Source organism: Hemitrygon akajei, chromosome 7 (assembly GCF_048418815.1).
Source record: "Hemitrygon akajei chromosome 7, sHemAka1.3, whole genome shotgun sequence".
In the NCBI taxonomy this organism is placed as follows: Eukaryota; Metazoa; Chordata; class Chondrichthyes; order Myliobatiformes; family Dasyatidae; genus Hemitrygon; species Hemitrygon akajei.
The window spans coordinates 116,133,856-116,148,456 of record NC_133130.1 but is presented as its reverse complement, the minus strand read 5'-3'; the positions used below and the strand labels follow the sequence as shown (position 1 = coordinate 116,148,456).

The following is a 14,601-nucleotide window of genomic DNA, read 5'->3' as shown; positions in this document are numbered from 1 at the left end:
TCTGATACAAGGTCTATACGCAAGATTTAGTTCAATTCAATCAGTTTGCAGAGCAGTTTAACTGTTTCAAGCCAATACATCATGATACTTCTGTGCTTCAAGCATTTCCTCAGAAGGAGGACTACATTGCTTCCACAGAGTACTCCAAAATCCTTCCGAATAAACAAACATTGGGGACAGTGTTTCCTCTAAGGTGTGCGTGTGCACACAAAAGAAATTAAACTGTGCACCCTCTATCTCATTGGCATGTTAAGTATATTTCGCGAACATACACAGTCGCATTTCCTTTTCCAGTTTCTGATGCGGACAGTGTTGAAAATGTGGAGTTTGCAATGATTTGTCTGCAGATTTTAGAACTAGCTTATTTATACTGTCTTTAATTGAAATTATTCAGTGTGCACATGTTGTTATTGCTGGGCAAGAGTCACACAGCACAAGATTTTTGTGCACACTGGTCATGACAAATTAGAGGGAACAATGTTTGGGGTGCCATCATAGCGTAGTGATTAGTGTGACAACATTACAGTTGAAGGTTGAAGTTAAATTTCGATGTCACCTGTAAGATGTCTGTACGTTCCTCTTTATGGAATGCGTAGGTTTTCTCTAGGTGCTGTGGTTTCGTCCCATGGTCTAAAGTTGTACTGGTTAGTATTGTAATTGGTTATGTAATTTGTCCCATCTTGAGGCTAAGGTTAAATCAGGTGTTGCTGGGCAGCGTAGCTCAAAATGCCTGAAGGGCCTGTTTCACACTGTATCTTGGTCAATCAATAAATTAATACTATCAGCATTTTCTCCCAGGCCAACATCTCAGCAGTGAGATCTAAGCTACATTCAGTCATCTTCATTGGGCAGGACATGTGGTTTGCATGCCTGACACCAGATTCCATTCTGAGTTCTTTGTGGCAATAGATTCCAGATGGGCAGAAGAAAATATTCAAGGATGTTATCAAAATCTCCTTGGCAGGGATTTAAAAAATAAGTAACATCAAGGCTGACTCCTGGGATTTCCATGTCTGCAATCACTGAAAGAGTATTGGGACTGACACAAGTTCAATGCAGAAAAAGCACCCCACCTCCTAAACAACCAATCTGCCGACCCCACTGACTGACACCTTGACATCTGTTGCAAAGTCGTCTCAGAACTTACACAAGTCTAGAACAAGGGGATAAGTGCCCAGCCGTTTAAGATTTCTATCAGATCTATAAGAACTGGATGCACTGCCATCGAGTACATTCATGAGTGAGATCAGTAGGTGTCTCGATTGGGCAGCAAGGTGGATGGAATGCCTGAACTGCAGAGCAGGGAGGCAGGGCTCAGAGCTCCATTTTTGCTTCCGTTTCTAATGTTCTGTTTGGCTTACTTCAATGAAAGGGAGTTGAAGGGTTGCCACTATTTCAGTTTCATTACTAAGCATGGCAGGTTGTGAGAGAGTTGATGTTTTTAGTTTGTGACCTTTCATTGCAGTGATAAAACACTGCATATCAGCATTTGAAAGATGATATTGCTATGTGAAAGTTGTGCATAGTACAACAGTCTGACGAGAATCTCCACACATTGTTAAATCTGAATAATTAAATTATTATTTTCCCTTTTCCTCTTTAGGCTTCAGACCTCATTGAATCAGGTGCTTGTTGATCTCGATATAATCAATATGAACAGGAAAGAGTTAAAGAGACCCTTCGTTCTTTTCCGCTACTTTAGTTTTAACAAACTCGATGATTGGAATACTTAAACTTGACTTGAATTTTCCACAAAAAAAAAATCCAGTTCTTTGCCTGATCTCAACCATGTTAATCTCCAGTTCCTAATTTTAATCTTTTCAGCACTGACTTGATCTGAGAGATTCTGGAAGTTGATAGATATGCTAAAAGGGCTGAATAGTTTTATTCCTAATCTGGAACTGGATTGTGCAATTCCAGTAATTTGCTTTGCCTTCCAGGAATGTAATGAGCAGTCAAGAGGTTGTGGATTTCATCAGTGAACGCATCAACAAGCGAGATGAGAATGGAGACTTGAGGATGCTGTCTTCCATATCTGAAGAGGTAGGGGCCACATCTCCCACACTTAATTCAGGAAGGATTTATAAAATGTACACAAAATGCCGGAGGAACTCAGCAGGTCAGGTAGCATCTATGGAAATGAATAAACAATCGGTGTTTAAGCGGAGACCCTTCTTTGGGACTGAAAAGGAAGGGGGAAGACGTCAGAATAGAAAAGGTGGGGGGAGGGGAGAGGATGAGCTGAAAGGTTTTGGGTGAGGCCAGGAGGGTGTGAAAGGTAAAGGACTGCAGAGGAAGGAATCTAATAGGAGAGAAGAATGGATCGTGGGAGAAAGGGAAGGAGAAGGGAGCCCCAGGTGAAGGTGATAGATGAGAAGAGGGAGGAGGTCAGAGTGGGGAATAGAAGAAGAGGGGGAAGGAGAAGGGAGCCCCAGGTGGAGGTGATAGATGAGAAGAGGGAGGAGGTCAGAGTGGGGAATAGAAGAAGAGGGAGGAGAGAGAGGAGTGTTTTTGAAACCAGAAGGCAAAGTGGAAATCCATGCCATTAAGTTGGAAGCTATACAGATGAAACACAAGGTGTTTCTCCTCCACCCTGAGGGTGGCCTCTTTGTGGTAAGAGAGGAAGTCATGGACTGACATGTTGGAACAAGAATGGGAGTTGGAATAAAAATGTTTGGCCACTGGGAAATTCTACTTTTGGAGTGGAGGTACTCAATGAAGTGATGCCTGAAATATACGACGGGTCTCAGCAGTGTCGAGAAAACCACATTCAGAGCACTGGATACAACTGACGACCCCAGCAAACTTGCAGGTGTAGGGCTGCTGCACCTGGAGTAACTGTTTGGGGCCCTGAATGGAGGGAAGTGAGGAGGTGAATGTGCAGGCATAGAACTTTGGCTACTTGCAGGGATAAATGTTCCAGGGAAGATTAATGGGGAGGAATGAATGGACAAGGGAATCCCAGAGGGAGTGATCCCCATGGAGCGTCGATGGGGAGAGGGTAAAGATGTGTTTAGTGATAGGATCCCTTTGGAGATGACAGAACCTGTGGAGGCTCATAGGGTAGTAGGTGAGGAAAAGAGGAACTCTATCCCTGTTAAGGCAGCGAGAAGATGGAGCAAGTGCGGATGTCCAAGAAATGGAGGAGATGCGGGTGAGGGTAGCATCAATGGTGGAGGAAGGGAAGTCTTGTTCTTTGAAGGAGGACATCTCTGATGTCCTGGAAATGTAAGTCTCATCCTCGGAACAGATCTGGTGGTGACGAAGGAACGGAGAGAAGAGAATAGCATTTTTTACAGGAGACTGGGTGGGAAGAGGTATAGTCACTCTCTTACCTAGATGGGGTCAGTTGTGCTGTGAGGATTACATTCCTTGACTTCTCTAGTGCCTTTAACACCATCCAGCCCAAGATCTTAAGGCACAAACTAACGGAGATGGGAGTAGACTCTCACATGGTGGATTGGATAGTGGACTACTTGACAGATAGACCTCAGTATGTGCGGTTGGGAGACTGTAGGTCTGACACGGTGGTCAGCAGCACAGGAGCGCCGCAGGGAACCGTACTCTCTCCGGTCCAGTTCACCCTGTACACATCAGACTTCCAATATAACTCGGAGTCCTGCCATGTGCAGAAGTTCGCTGATGACACGGCCATAGTGGGGTGTGTCAGGAATGGACAGGAGGAGGAGTATAGGAAACTGATACAGGACTTTGTCATATGGCGCAACTCAAACTACCTGCGTCTCAATATCACCAAGACCAAGGAGATGGTGGTGGACTTTAGGAGATCTAGGCCTCATATGGAGCCAGTGATCATTAATGGAGAATGTGTGGAGCAGGTTAAGACCTACAAATATCTGAGAGTACAGTTAGACGAGAAGCTAGACTGGACTGCCAACACAGATGCCTTGTGCAGGAAGGCACAGAGTCGACTGTACTTCCTTAGAAGGTTGGCGTCATTCAATGTCTGTAGTGAGATGCTGAAGATGTTCTATAGGTCAGTTGTGGAGAGCGCCCTCTTCTTTGTGGTGGCGTGTTGGGGAGGAAGCATTAAGAAGAGGGACGCCTCACGTCTTAATAAGCTGGTAAGGAAGGCGGGCTCTGTCGTGGGCAAAGTACTGGAGAGTTTAACATCGGTAGCTGAGCGAAGGGCGCTGAGTAGGCTACGGTCAATTATGGAAAACTCTGAACATCCTCTACATAGCACCATCCAGAGACAGAGAAGCAGTTTCAGCGACAGGTTACTATCGATGCAATGCTCCTCAGACAGGATGAAGAGGTCAATACTCCCCAATGCCATTAGGCTTTACAATTCAACCGCCAGGACTTAAGAACTTTTTAAAAGCTATTATTAATGCTTTTTGAGATAGTGATTTAGATGCATATCATATTTTTTACTGAGTTAAGTATTGTATGTAATTAGTTTTGCTACAACAAGTGTATGGGACATTGGAAAAAAGTTGAATTTCCCCATGGGGATGAATAAAGTATCTATCTATCTATCTATCTATCTAAGACAACCGTGGGAATCGATAGGTTTATAAACGATGTCAGTCATCAGTTTGTCTCCAGAGATGGAGGCAAAGAGATCAAGAAAGGGGGAGGTCCAAGTGAATTTAAGGGGAGGGTGAAAGTTAGAGGCAAAGTTCATGAAATCTGCAAGCCCGGCATGGGTGCATAAAGCAGCACCAATTCAGTTGTCAACGTAGTGAAGAGTTGGGGAGAATTACCAGACAAGACTTGGAACATGGACTGTTCTACATAGCCAACGAAAAGGCAAGTATAGCTGGGGCCATGCAGGTGCCAGTGGCAGTCCCTTGAGTCTGGAGAACGAGTTGAGGATGAGAATAATTTCTGGCAGATGGAGGATGATGGTGGTGGAAGGGAACTGGTTCTTTTATTTAGAAAGAAGTGGAGAGCTTTAAGGCCTTGTTGGGGAATGGAAGTGTATAGGGACTGGACATCCATGGTGAAAATGAGGTGGTCAGGGCCAGTGAGTTGAAAGTTACTGCGGAGATCAAAAGCATGAAAAGTGTAGGTGGGAAGGAACTGAACCAAGGGAGATAAAATAGAGTTGAGGTATGAGGACATGAGTTCAGTGGGACAGGAGCAGGCAGAGCCAGTGGGCCTACCCAGGCAATCAGGTTTGTGGATCTTGGGTGGGAGATCGAAGCGAGCAGTGTGGGGTAAGAGAAATATGAAATTATTGCCAGTGGTTGGGAATTTATGGTAATATGCCATTTTCTGCTGGAGGATGCCATGTTAAAAGATGCTCATCTCCAGCCTAAGGTTGCTCAACAATGGTTGTCGTTGAGAGTACCTCTCCAAGCCTGGCATTAATTCAGTTTTTTGTGGCAAATGAGGTTACTAATTCAGTAGTTGAGTTTGCCACAAACCACCTTCTCCTGCACAGTGGTTAAATGGAAAGACAACTCAGAAAGTAACGTGATTCCCTTCTTTTTGGGCGGGGAACTGAATGCATATTTGGCCATGGGATTACAGATACAGAGATCCAGACGGTTGAAGGTAATCAAGTACTCCGTGACACAAGAGATTTTGCTGGTGTTGGAAATCTTGAGCAATTGGAGAAACTCAGCAAGCCAGGCAGACGGGGAATGTTTTGGCCTGAAACCCCTCATCATGACTGGAAAGAAAGGCAGCAGAAGCCAGAATGAGGTGGTGGGTAGAGGGGAAGGAGTTCAAGCTGGCAGGTGGGGGGGGGGGGAGGGGAGAGGATGAGAGGTGAGGAGCTGGGAGGTGGAGTGTGAAGAAAGAAATCGGGAGGTGAAAGCTGCAAGAGCTAAAGGGTTGAAGAGGGAATCCGATAGGAGAGGAGAGTGGACCATAGGGAGAAGGGAAGGAGGAGAGGACCCAGAGGGAAGTGATAGGCAGGTGAGGAGAAGAGAAGGGGTGACAGGGTAACCAAAATGAAAAAAATACTGTGAAATGTGGATCCTTCATTGCTGTGGTCCCAGGACAGCAGCAGGTAGGGGAAAACAATTGTGTTATTTTTTCTGGAAATTTAAATTTCTTGTTGGTATTAGTAAACTGTGAACTTAGTTCCAATCCCACCACAAATGGGAATTAAAATTCAAGTAATGAAATAAATCTGGATGGAATGATTAGGATTGTGAATCTTCACCAAATAGTAACCATATTCCTATAAAAATCACACTGCTTCATTCAGTATTTTTTTTTTACAGAATAAAATATTTTGTTACCCTGTGTATAAATCCAATCCCACAATGTGGGTGACTATCAACTCTCCTTTGCAATGACCCAGCAAGTGATATAGTTTAACGATCAGTAAAGGAGGGACAGCATCCATGTCCATAAATTGATTTTCTGCAGAGGTTAATGTATTCATCTCCATGTACAGATTCCTCCCTGTTCTTGCAGTTAAGAATAGTATTCTGATTTTGAACAGCTCTGAATGTGGAACAAAAAGGATAGTCTTGTTTAGTGCCATACATTTAAAAGGAGTTAAAATTAAACATAGTATTTAGCTCTTTTGTAGACTCATTTACATCTTGAAAAGGACAAGAGTTGTGTATCGCCTGATGTTGAAATAAACTGAGAAAATGGCCAAATTGTTCTGCTGTAATACAGCTCTTCTTGCCTAATGTTACCTGTACTGTGACACATGGGCATGAACATAACCAACAGTGGCCTTAATGTTAAAAGTTATCCATTGTGTATTACTTATTATATTGATTAGAGCACAAGAGCATAAGATTTAGGTGCAGAATTAAGCCATTTGATCCATCGAGTCTGCTCCATCATTTCATTATGGCTGATCCATTTTCCCCTCAGCCCCCATCCCTTCCTGTCTTGAATAATCAAGAATCTTATCAACCACTGCTTTAAATGTTTCTAAAGATTTGACCTTCACGACCGCCTGTAACAATGAATTCCACACATTCACCACTCTCTGGCTAAAGAAATTCCTCCTCACCTCAGTTTTAAAAGGACATCCCTGTATTCTGTGGTTGTGTCCTTTAGTCGTAAATTCTTCCATCATATGAAACATCCTCTCCACAGCCACTCTATCAAGGCTTTTCAGCGTTCAATAGGCTTCAATTAAGTCACTCATCCTTCTGAATTCCAGTGAATGCAGGCCCAGAGCCATCAAATGCTCTTCATATGACAAGCTGTTCGATCTAGGGATCATTTCTGTGAACCTCTTTTGAAGGTGGTTAGTTTAACTCTTAGTTTAAAATACTTTAAGACATCATGTAACATGGATAACAATTAATATGCAGAGTACAGTATAGCCCAAAATATTCACCAGTACAACTATTTCTGTACAGTTGAGGGTTATTTTATCCTTGTACTTCAAACAAATTTAGAACAAAGCCCTTTGTAAAAGCTCATAAATTAACTTAGTGTGTGCTTTTGTAATTATAGCTCTAGGCTGGGTCTACACTCTAATCATATATTAGGAGAATAGAGTTCCTTTCTGTTAATGGTGTGAGTTGACAAGGCTTTTTATCTCAGCATTTATTATCTTTTTTGTGCATTTGATACCCTCTGCTTGTTAATCTCTCCTTGTTTTCTCTTCTACTCCAACTATGCTTGCCACCAATAAATACTCAGCTATATTTGCCTGACTTTGCATATTTTCTATATACTATAGCTTGGGAATTTGTACCATAGAAATCAATTAGATTTACTATTACTGACTTGTATGATGACAAATTTGTTTTGTGAAAGTAGTGCATGCCAAGACATAAATTACTTTAAATTGCAAAATTTAATAATGCTATTAGAGTAACATTTATGCGTTCAGAAATTCAGAAATTTAATGGCAGAGGGGAAGAAGCTGTTCTTGAATTCATCCTGATGAAGGGTTTCGGCCCGAAACGTCGTCACTACCTCCTCCCATAGATGCTGTCTGGCCTGCTGAGCTCTGCCAGCATTTTGTATTATTTATTTATTAACTGAAATTCTACACTTCATGTCATTTTCTATCATCGACCTATGTTATTTGATAACTCAAAGCAATTTTCACTGTCTTGGGATGCAGTTCATGTGTAGATATGGGCCAGGAACAAGAATCTAAATTAGCCAAGTTCACAGTGTAGAAGGCCATAGGAGCCTTTTAAATTTTTTTTCATTGCCTGCAGCGAATGCTTGCATGAAGCTTTGGTGTTTCTTCAAGTCCTCTAGCACTCTTTCACTTTCTGTATTTGTAGCTGCTGGATCACTGTTTGGCACCCGACACGTCTGGAGATGGAACTGGATGTGACAACATGACTTGTATTATCATCACTTTTAAACCGCGGCCTGTGAAAAGCCAGGTTGACTGCAGCAAGCGGAAACGCTGTGACTTGACAGACGATGAGAAAGAAAATGGGAAAAAGGCAAAAAGTGAATAACTTGAAGGGATTGGGAATCAACCGAGACCCGGCATCATTGTGTAATTAAAGAACTTGATATCTTTTTTAAAAAAAATATAGCAAGCAATTGCTGGAAATTGTATAAAATAAATCTGCAGTATTGTACAATGTAGCCTTAGTTTGCCACCCTAGATTACTGTGTGTCTGAAACACATGCCCTTAAGCAGCAGTCAGTCCAGGGGTCCTACATTGTTACTCACACCCTGTCAGAGACAAAAACAAGTGAATGTTTGAGTTTTTCATTGTGGGTTTGGGGAGGTGTGAAAGTTTGAGAATAAATGGGATCCACTCCTTTTTCATGGAATTTTTGATACAGGAAATGCATCAATTCACTCCACAAAAATGCTAATGCTTCAGAAGTCATACTGAATGATTTTTCAATGCAAATGTCTGAAATGAAGACTCGTTTTTTTTAAAAAAAAAAGGAAGGTGGGGTGAGATGGTTAAATTTGCATAAACTGAGTTTATTTCTAAAGTCAACAGTTCATTGAAATACTGTCGTGTCAATGCTTGGAAGTGGAGAAACAGTGCATAGTTGATGTTTTGTGCTGCCAATTCGTCTTTTGTGTTGCAGGTGAGAATGGGGAGGATGACGTGGAGAAAAATATCTTTAGAATTTTTCAATATTTCAATTTTTAAAAGATCAGGAGATTATTAGTATTTTGGCAGTATGAAATTGTAATCGTAAAGGCAGTGTTAGATCTGAAAATGGTTTCAGCTTACTTTCACTTCCTTTGTTAAACTGCTTCTACTCATTTAATGTCAAAAGCATCATCGACTTCTGAAAGGTATGAAGTCATTAGTATGATCTGAAGCTGCACAAATACTATACCTAAAAGGAACTTTCAACCAATTTTATATATTAAAAGAAAACAGAATTTTTAATTTTTTTAAAGGCTGTTTTTTTTCAGTTGCATTTGCTCTATTATACGATCAGAATACTGTTATCTGAGAACCTTGATAATGAGCATTACTGTTTAGTTTCCAGGTAATTTGGTCCACAGTTAATCAATTTAAATGCTGATTGCATTGTTAATGCAGGATTGATTCTCCCTGTTGCTTTGAGATCCATTTTCAATCAAATATTCACCTTGTTTTTAAAATAACAAAGGTAAGGGCTAATTTTTTTCTCAATTAAGAATCTTGGATTTGCATCCTTGCTTCACCTTGATATTGTTGATGGTTTGGTTAGGACGAGAAGGTAAAGGACGTGTTCAGCAAGTCGGGCAGCGCAGTGAAGAGGGAAAAGCAGCCAGAATTTTGGGTTGGCATCCAAAGGGTCTTTAACCCAGAACTTATGTTTATCATTCTACAGATGATTCCCTGAGCTACTGCGTTTTTTACAACTACAGCATTCTGTTTCCAGCTCATACTTCCACCATCTACATTTTTTGTTTGCTTCTGTGATGGCAGAGGGGTAGATTGATGTGGCTACTCATCATGAACATTCCTGATTTTTTTTTGTGGACCATTAGGTGTCTTGTACCATTGAATAAGCCATCCATCATATCAAATTGATTTAGTTAACACACCTCTTTTTTAAATAGAAAAGCTGGTATTACCATATGCTGTGGATTCCTGGTTAATGAGACACATCAGGACCCGGTACGTTTCTGCCCAATTAAGTGGCTGCCCCAATTATCTGAAGTTTCTTGAAAGTCGTGCAAAAGATGTATATTTTTTTTTAAAAACGACAAACTACCGTTTAACTGGGTAACAAATGTATTTAAATGAAACACAGAACAAATTGTAACACTATCAATATTACTACAGTATGATAAAACTGTATTAGTTCATAATGGTTACTGACGGAAGTATTCGTCGAGTGTATGCTGGCGTGTTCCCTTAACTATAAATGAACAAAATCACGCAGACACCTAGTGCAGTTAATGGACTGCCTTCAGAGCTTTGCCTGCATGAAGTAATGTCATTATCCAACAATATAAATTTCATGACATCCTGTGTATTCATCAGCTCAGGTTCAGTGGTGTTGTCCTTAACATTTTCCTCTTCTTCATATTCCCTGCCTTGGTACCTCGATGCACTGCTTTCAACAATTACATCTCCCAAATGTTAATTTTCATTGTAACATTCAAGATGAACGTTGATGCCTTCATATTCTCCAGAGTTCCCAACTTGAAGTAGTGAAATTGATTTATTTTCATTCCAAGCTGTTTCCAGCACCTCCAAGCCTGAATGCTTGAAACTGTAGTGAGCAAAACTGTTCTGAATTGCTGTTTACTTCTTTCCAACTATCACTGACAAGCTGTACTGCCTGTAAAAGGTTGATCCTTGCACTCACTTCCTTGCCTGTCAGTAAATTGTTTTCAATTGCTTAAACAATGTCTTAACTTTCTGTGATAAAACTTAATTAAATTTTTTGATTTCCATATTCATTGGCTGCACCAAGGATACTGTACTGGCAGGCAGAAATTCCAGTGGAAGCATTAACAATTCTCATTCTACATTAGGGTGTATTGCACAATTATCAACAATTTTGCTTGATTTCCGCTGTACATCTTATCTCAATTCGTCAGCTATTTTTTAAAATTTCAGTCACCCACACATTCCTATTAGCATAGTACTCGATTGTAAATGAACCATTCTTAGCCCCTAAAGTATCGAGGTTTAACACAATAGCCATCAATTTCTTTTTATCAGTTCCTGACATATTTGAACAACACAACAGTTATGTGATCCATTGCTTCCTTTGAACCTGGTGATGCGTGTTTGTAGCAAAGAGATCAGTCTAGTATGGCAGAATAAAAATAAGCCTTTTTTAATTGGCATAGATATCTGTACAAAATTTTTAAATCAAGTTGGAGAATTCTGTAGATTTTCATGTTTCTGCACTCGTAGCATCAGCATTACCGTTTTTGCTGTCTGCTTTCTTGAATCTAATGTGGTGCCTACATTTCTATTAAACAACCAACCATCTTTTGATTTAAAATCTTCATGACCCAACTTCTTAGCTAGTTCCTGACTTTTTTTCCCCAACACACAACCATTGGTTGAGGGCCTCTTTAACATCTGGACCCTTAACTTCATGCTTTTATTTTTGGATATTCTGTGTTGTCCTTTGTGTGCTTCTCAGTTTATCTTGCTGATGTATCAAGCTTGCAATTATAGATTTTGGCAGTCAGTTAACTTTTTTTCAGTTGACGATGAGTGGTGTTAGGCAGATGGCTTTTAATTTAGTTCAGTAAGGTAATTTTTTTTTTCCAGCTGGAGTCAGATCTTCTTGTGGCATCTTGGCAAGGGTTTCAATTTTTTAAAATCCAGATTTAAAAAAAAAACAAGTTATCAAAAATCAATGCTTTTTGGATCAGCATCTGTTGACCCAAATGGATAGCATAACACAAATATACGCAGTTGTTTGCACTAAGCCAATGTAGTGTCTAAAGTGGCCACCCAAGTGTATATGACTAACCATCTCCTGCCCTGATTAAGCAACAGTGTCACAAATAAATTAAGGGAATCTCAGCTATTTTCTTGACTTGTTTTGTTCTTTGAGTTGTCCCATATAAACACAGGCTTGATTATCTGATGGCCGAAATTAACCAGAATCCACTATTAATGGTAATATCGCATCTGTCTCTTTCAAGTGCCAGTTTTCATGTAAGTATATTCTGTTTCATCCAAGGAAAGCACTGACTGATGATCAATTTTTTTTTAGTGCTCTCCAGGAAATGTCTCTGCATAGCTTCTGTTTATTGAGCTGAATAGGTTTGAAGTGTGACACCCTTAAATCATTAAACCCTTGGAAACCCTCCTGTCTCCAAATCGGTAGGTTGAGGGTTGAGGTCCTGCTCCAGCCACGTGGTTGACACTTGAGTCAGGGCATATTTCAGTGTTGCATCTGTCTGCCTTCCTAATGTGTTACTTGAAACATTGGAGGGTTTTCTGGGGGAAACTAATCTCAGCAGTGTCTAGCCCCAATAATCTCCTTTTGGTTCTGTTGGACCTTTATTGTGAATGAATTGGCTGTTGCAGTTCTCTATATTTCGATAACGAAAGCCTGACTGACTGGCAATATAAGGTGCTATATAAATGACAATTTCCTATTAACAAATATCTGATGTGAAGCCTTAGCCTAATTATTTCTGTCTAACTGTTGTCAGAGTTGTGAACTTTTATTATCATTATAAATGGTTGGATATTTTTGAGGTCTGGGATTTTTTTCTCTCTTTAGAAAACTGTGATATTTACATTGATTAATCCTGCTCAGCATGAACTCTTGATTTTATAATTTTAACCATGGCACCTTGTGGATTTGAGCAGCGTAAGAAACGTCCTCTTTTTTTTTTTGCTGCCTTTACACCTTTCATCTTCAAATTTGCTTCAAAATGTCAACCTTTGAACTGAAATCTGGTAACATCAAAGACAAACCTTGGAAGGTTTTTTGTAAATAAATACATACTTGTAGTCAACTTGGCAGGACAGTAACACCAAGAGATTTCTAGCTTGCTTTGGCGTAAAGGGCACACATGCATGCAGCTACCTCTAGATTAATTGGATGATTTATCTCTGCACTAATTGATAGTTTTATTCATTTTGCAGTGTTTACTGCTGCTTTAGATTAATCCAACAGGGAATTTGCTAAACTTTTCTTTCTCAGTTAGGCTGGGAGGGCAGTGGCCCAAATGTGGCCAGATGGGACTGGACTAGCTCACTGGATAACACAGCTGGCAAGGATAAGCTGGCTCACGGCACCTCTTGATGCTGTATAAATTGTTGATTCCTTCCCTTTTCCAACTAACTTTAAATTCAAAATGATGAAATTGTCGCTGTTCCTTGACATTGTGGCTACCAGATGGACTGATATAATCTGCAAGAGAATAAAGTAGAATCAGAGAGGTCATAAAATATGCCAACAGAGGAACAGGCCCATCAACCTGCGTCTGGACACTAGGCCTCCATGCCCCTCCTATCCATGTACTTATCTAAATTTCTCATAAATATTGAAATCGAACTCTCATCTACCACTTCTGCCTGCAGCTCGTTTCCACACTCTCACCACCCTCTGGAGCAGTTCACCTTGAACATTCCACTTTTCACCCTTAACCAATGACCTGTAATTCTAGTCTTGCCTAACCTCTAGAAAAAGCCTGCTTGCATTTGCCCTATCTATACCACTTGTATATCTCTATACTTGCAGCTTGGGCAACTGCTGGTCTTCCATTTAAAAAAAAACCTTGCCCAGGCTTGTGCCCTAGAAACTTTCCAAGGTGCAAATCCATGGTCTATTGAGACTAACGGAGGCCTACATATCTCCATCAAATCACCCCTCATTCTTCCCTGCTCCTAACCTATTCATTATTTCCTTTTCACTCAGCCCCTCCAATCCCTGCAAGATCCTTGTAAATTTTCTCTTCTGCTCTTTCAATCTTATTTGCATCTGAGAGGTGGGTGACCAAAACTGCACACAATACTCCAACTTGGGTGTTACCAATGCCTTATACAACTCTAACATAACATCCTGTACTTAATAATTTGAATTATGGAGGCCAATGTGCCAAAAGCTTTCTTTTGACTCTGTTTACCTGTGATTCCACTTTCAAGGAATTGTGGACCTGTATTCCAAGATCCCTTTGTTCTACCACACTTCTCGGAGCCCTACTGCTCACTGTAAGCCCTAACCTGGTTTGTCCTCCCAAAGTGTAATGCCTCACACTTGTCTGCATTAGATTCCATCCATTTTTCAACTCATTTTTCCCACTGCAAGCCATGATGGTCTTCGTCACTGTCCACTACACCCCAAACCTTGGTGTCATCAAATTTGTTGATCTAGTTGACCACATTAACATTGAGATAGTTGATATCAATGACAATGATGGATCATCACCGATCCCTGCAGCACACCACCAGTCACAGGCTTCCAGTCAGAGAGGCAACCATCTACTACCTCTGGTGTATCACACAAAGCCAATGTCTAATCCAATTTGTACCTAATCTTGGATGCCAAGTACCTGAACTTTCTTGACCAGTCGCCCATGTGGGACCTTGCCAGGTGCCTTGCTGAAGTCCATGTAGACAATATCCACTGCCTTCATCAACTTTCCTAGAAACTACCTCGAAAAACTGAGATGGCTTCAATACAACCTACCACATACAAAACTATGCTGACTATCCCTAAACAGTCCCTGTCTATCCAAATACTTATAATTCAAACCCTTAGAATACCATCCAATAACTTCCCCAT

At 40.7% G+C, this 14,601-nt stretch overlaps 1 protein-coding gene across 1 annotated transcript in view; it reads left to right on the top strand.

Moving 5' to 3' along the window:
- The window catches only part of ppm1g (protein phosphatase, Mg2+/Mn2+ dependent, 1G), a 51,419-nt gene extending 38,858 nt beyond the window's left edge, over positions 1-12,561 (top strand). Inside the window, exons 9-10 of the mRNA XM_073051813.1 lie at positions 1,941-2,043; positions 8,196-12,561. Coding sequence (XP_072907914.1) covers positions 1,941-2,043; positions 8,196-8,378 — 286 coding nt within the window. The 3' untranslated portion in view covers positions 8,379-12,561. The remainder of the gene's footprint in view (positions 1-1,940; positions 2,044-8,195) is intronic.
- The last annotated feature ends 2,040 nt before the right edge of the window (positions 12,562-14,601 follow it).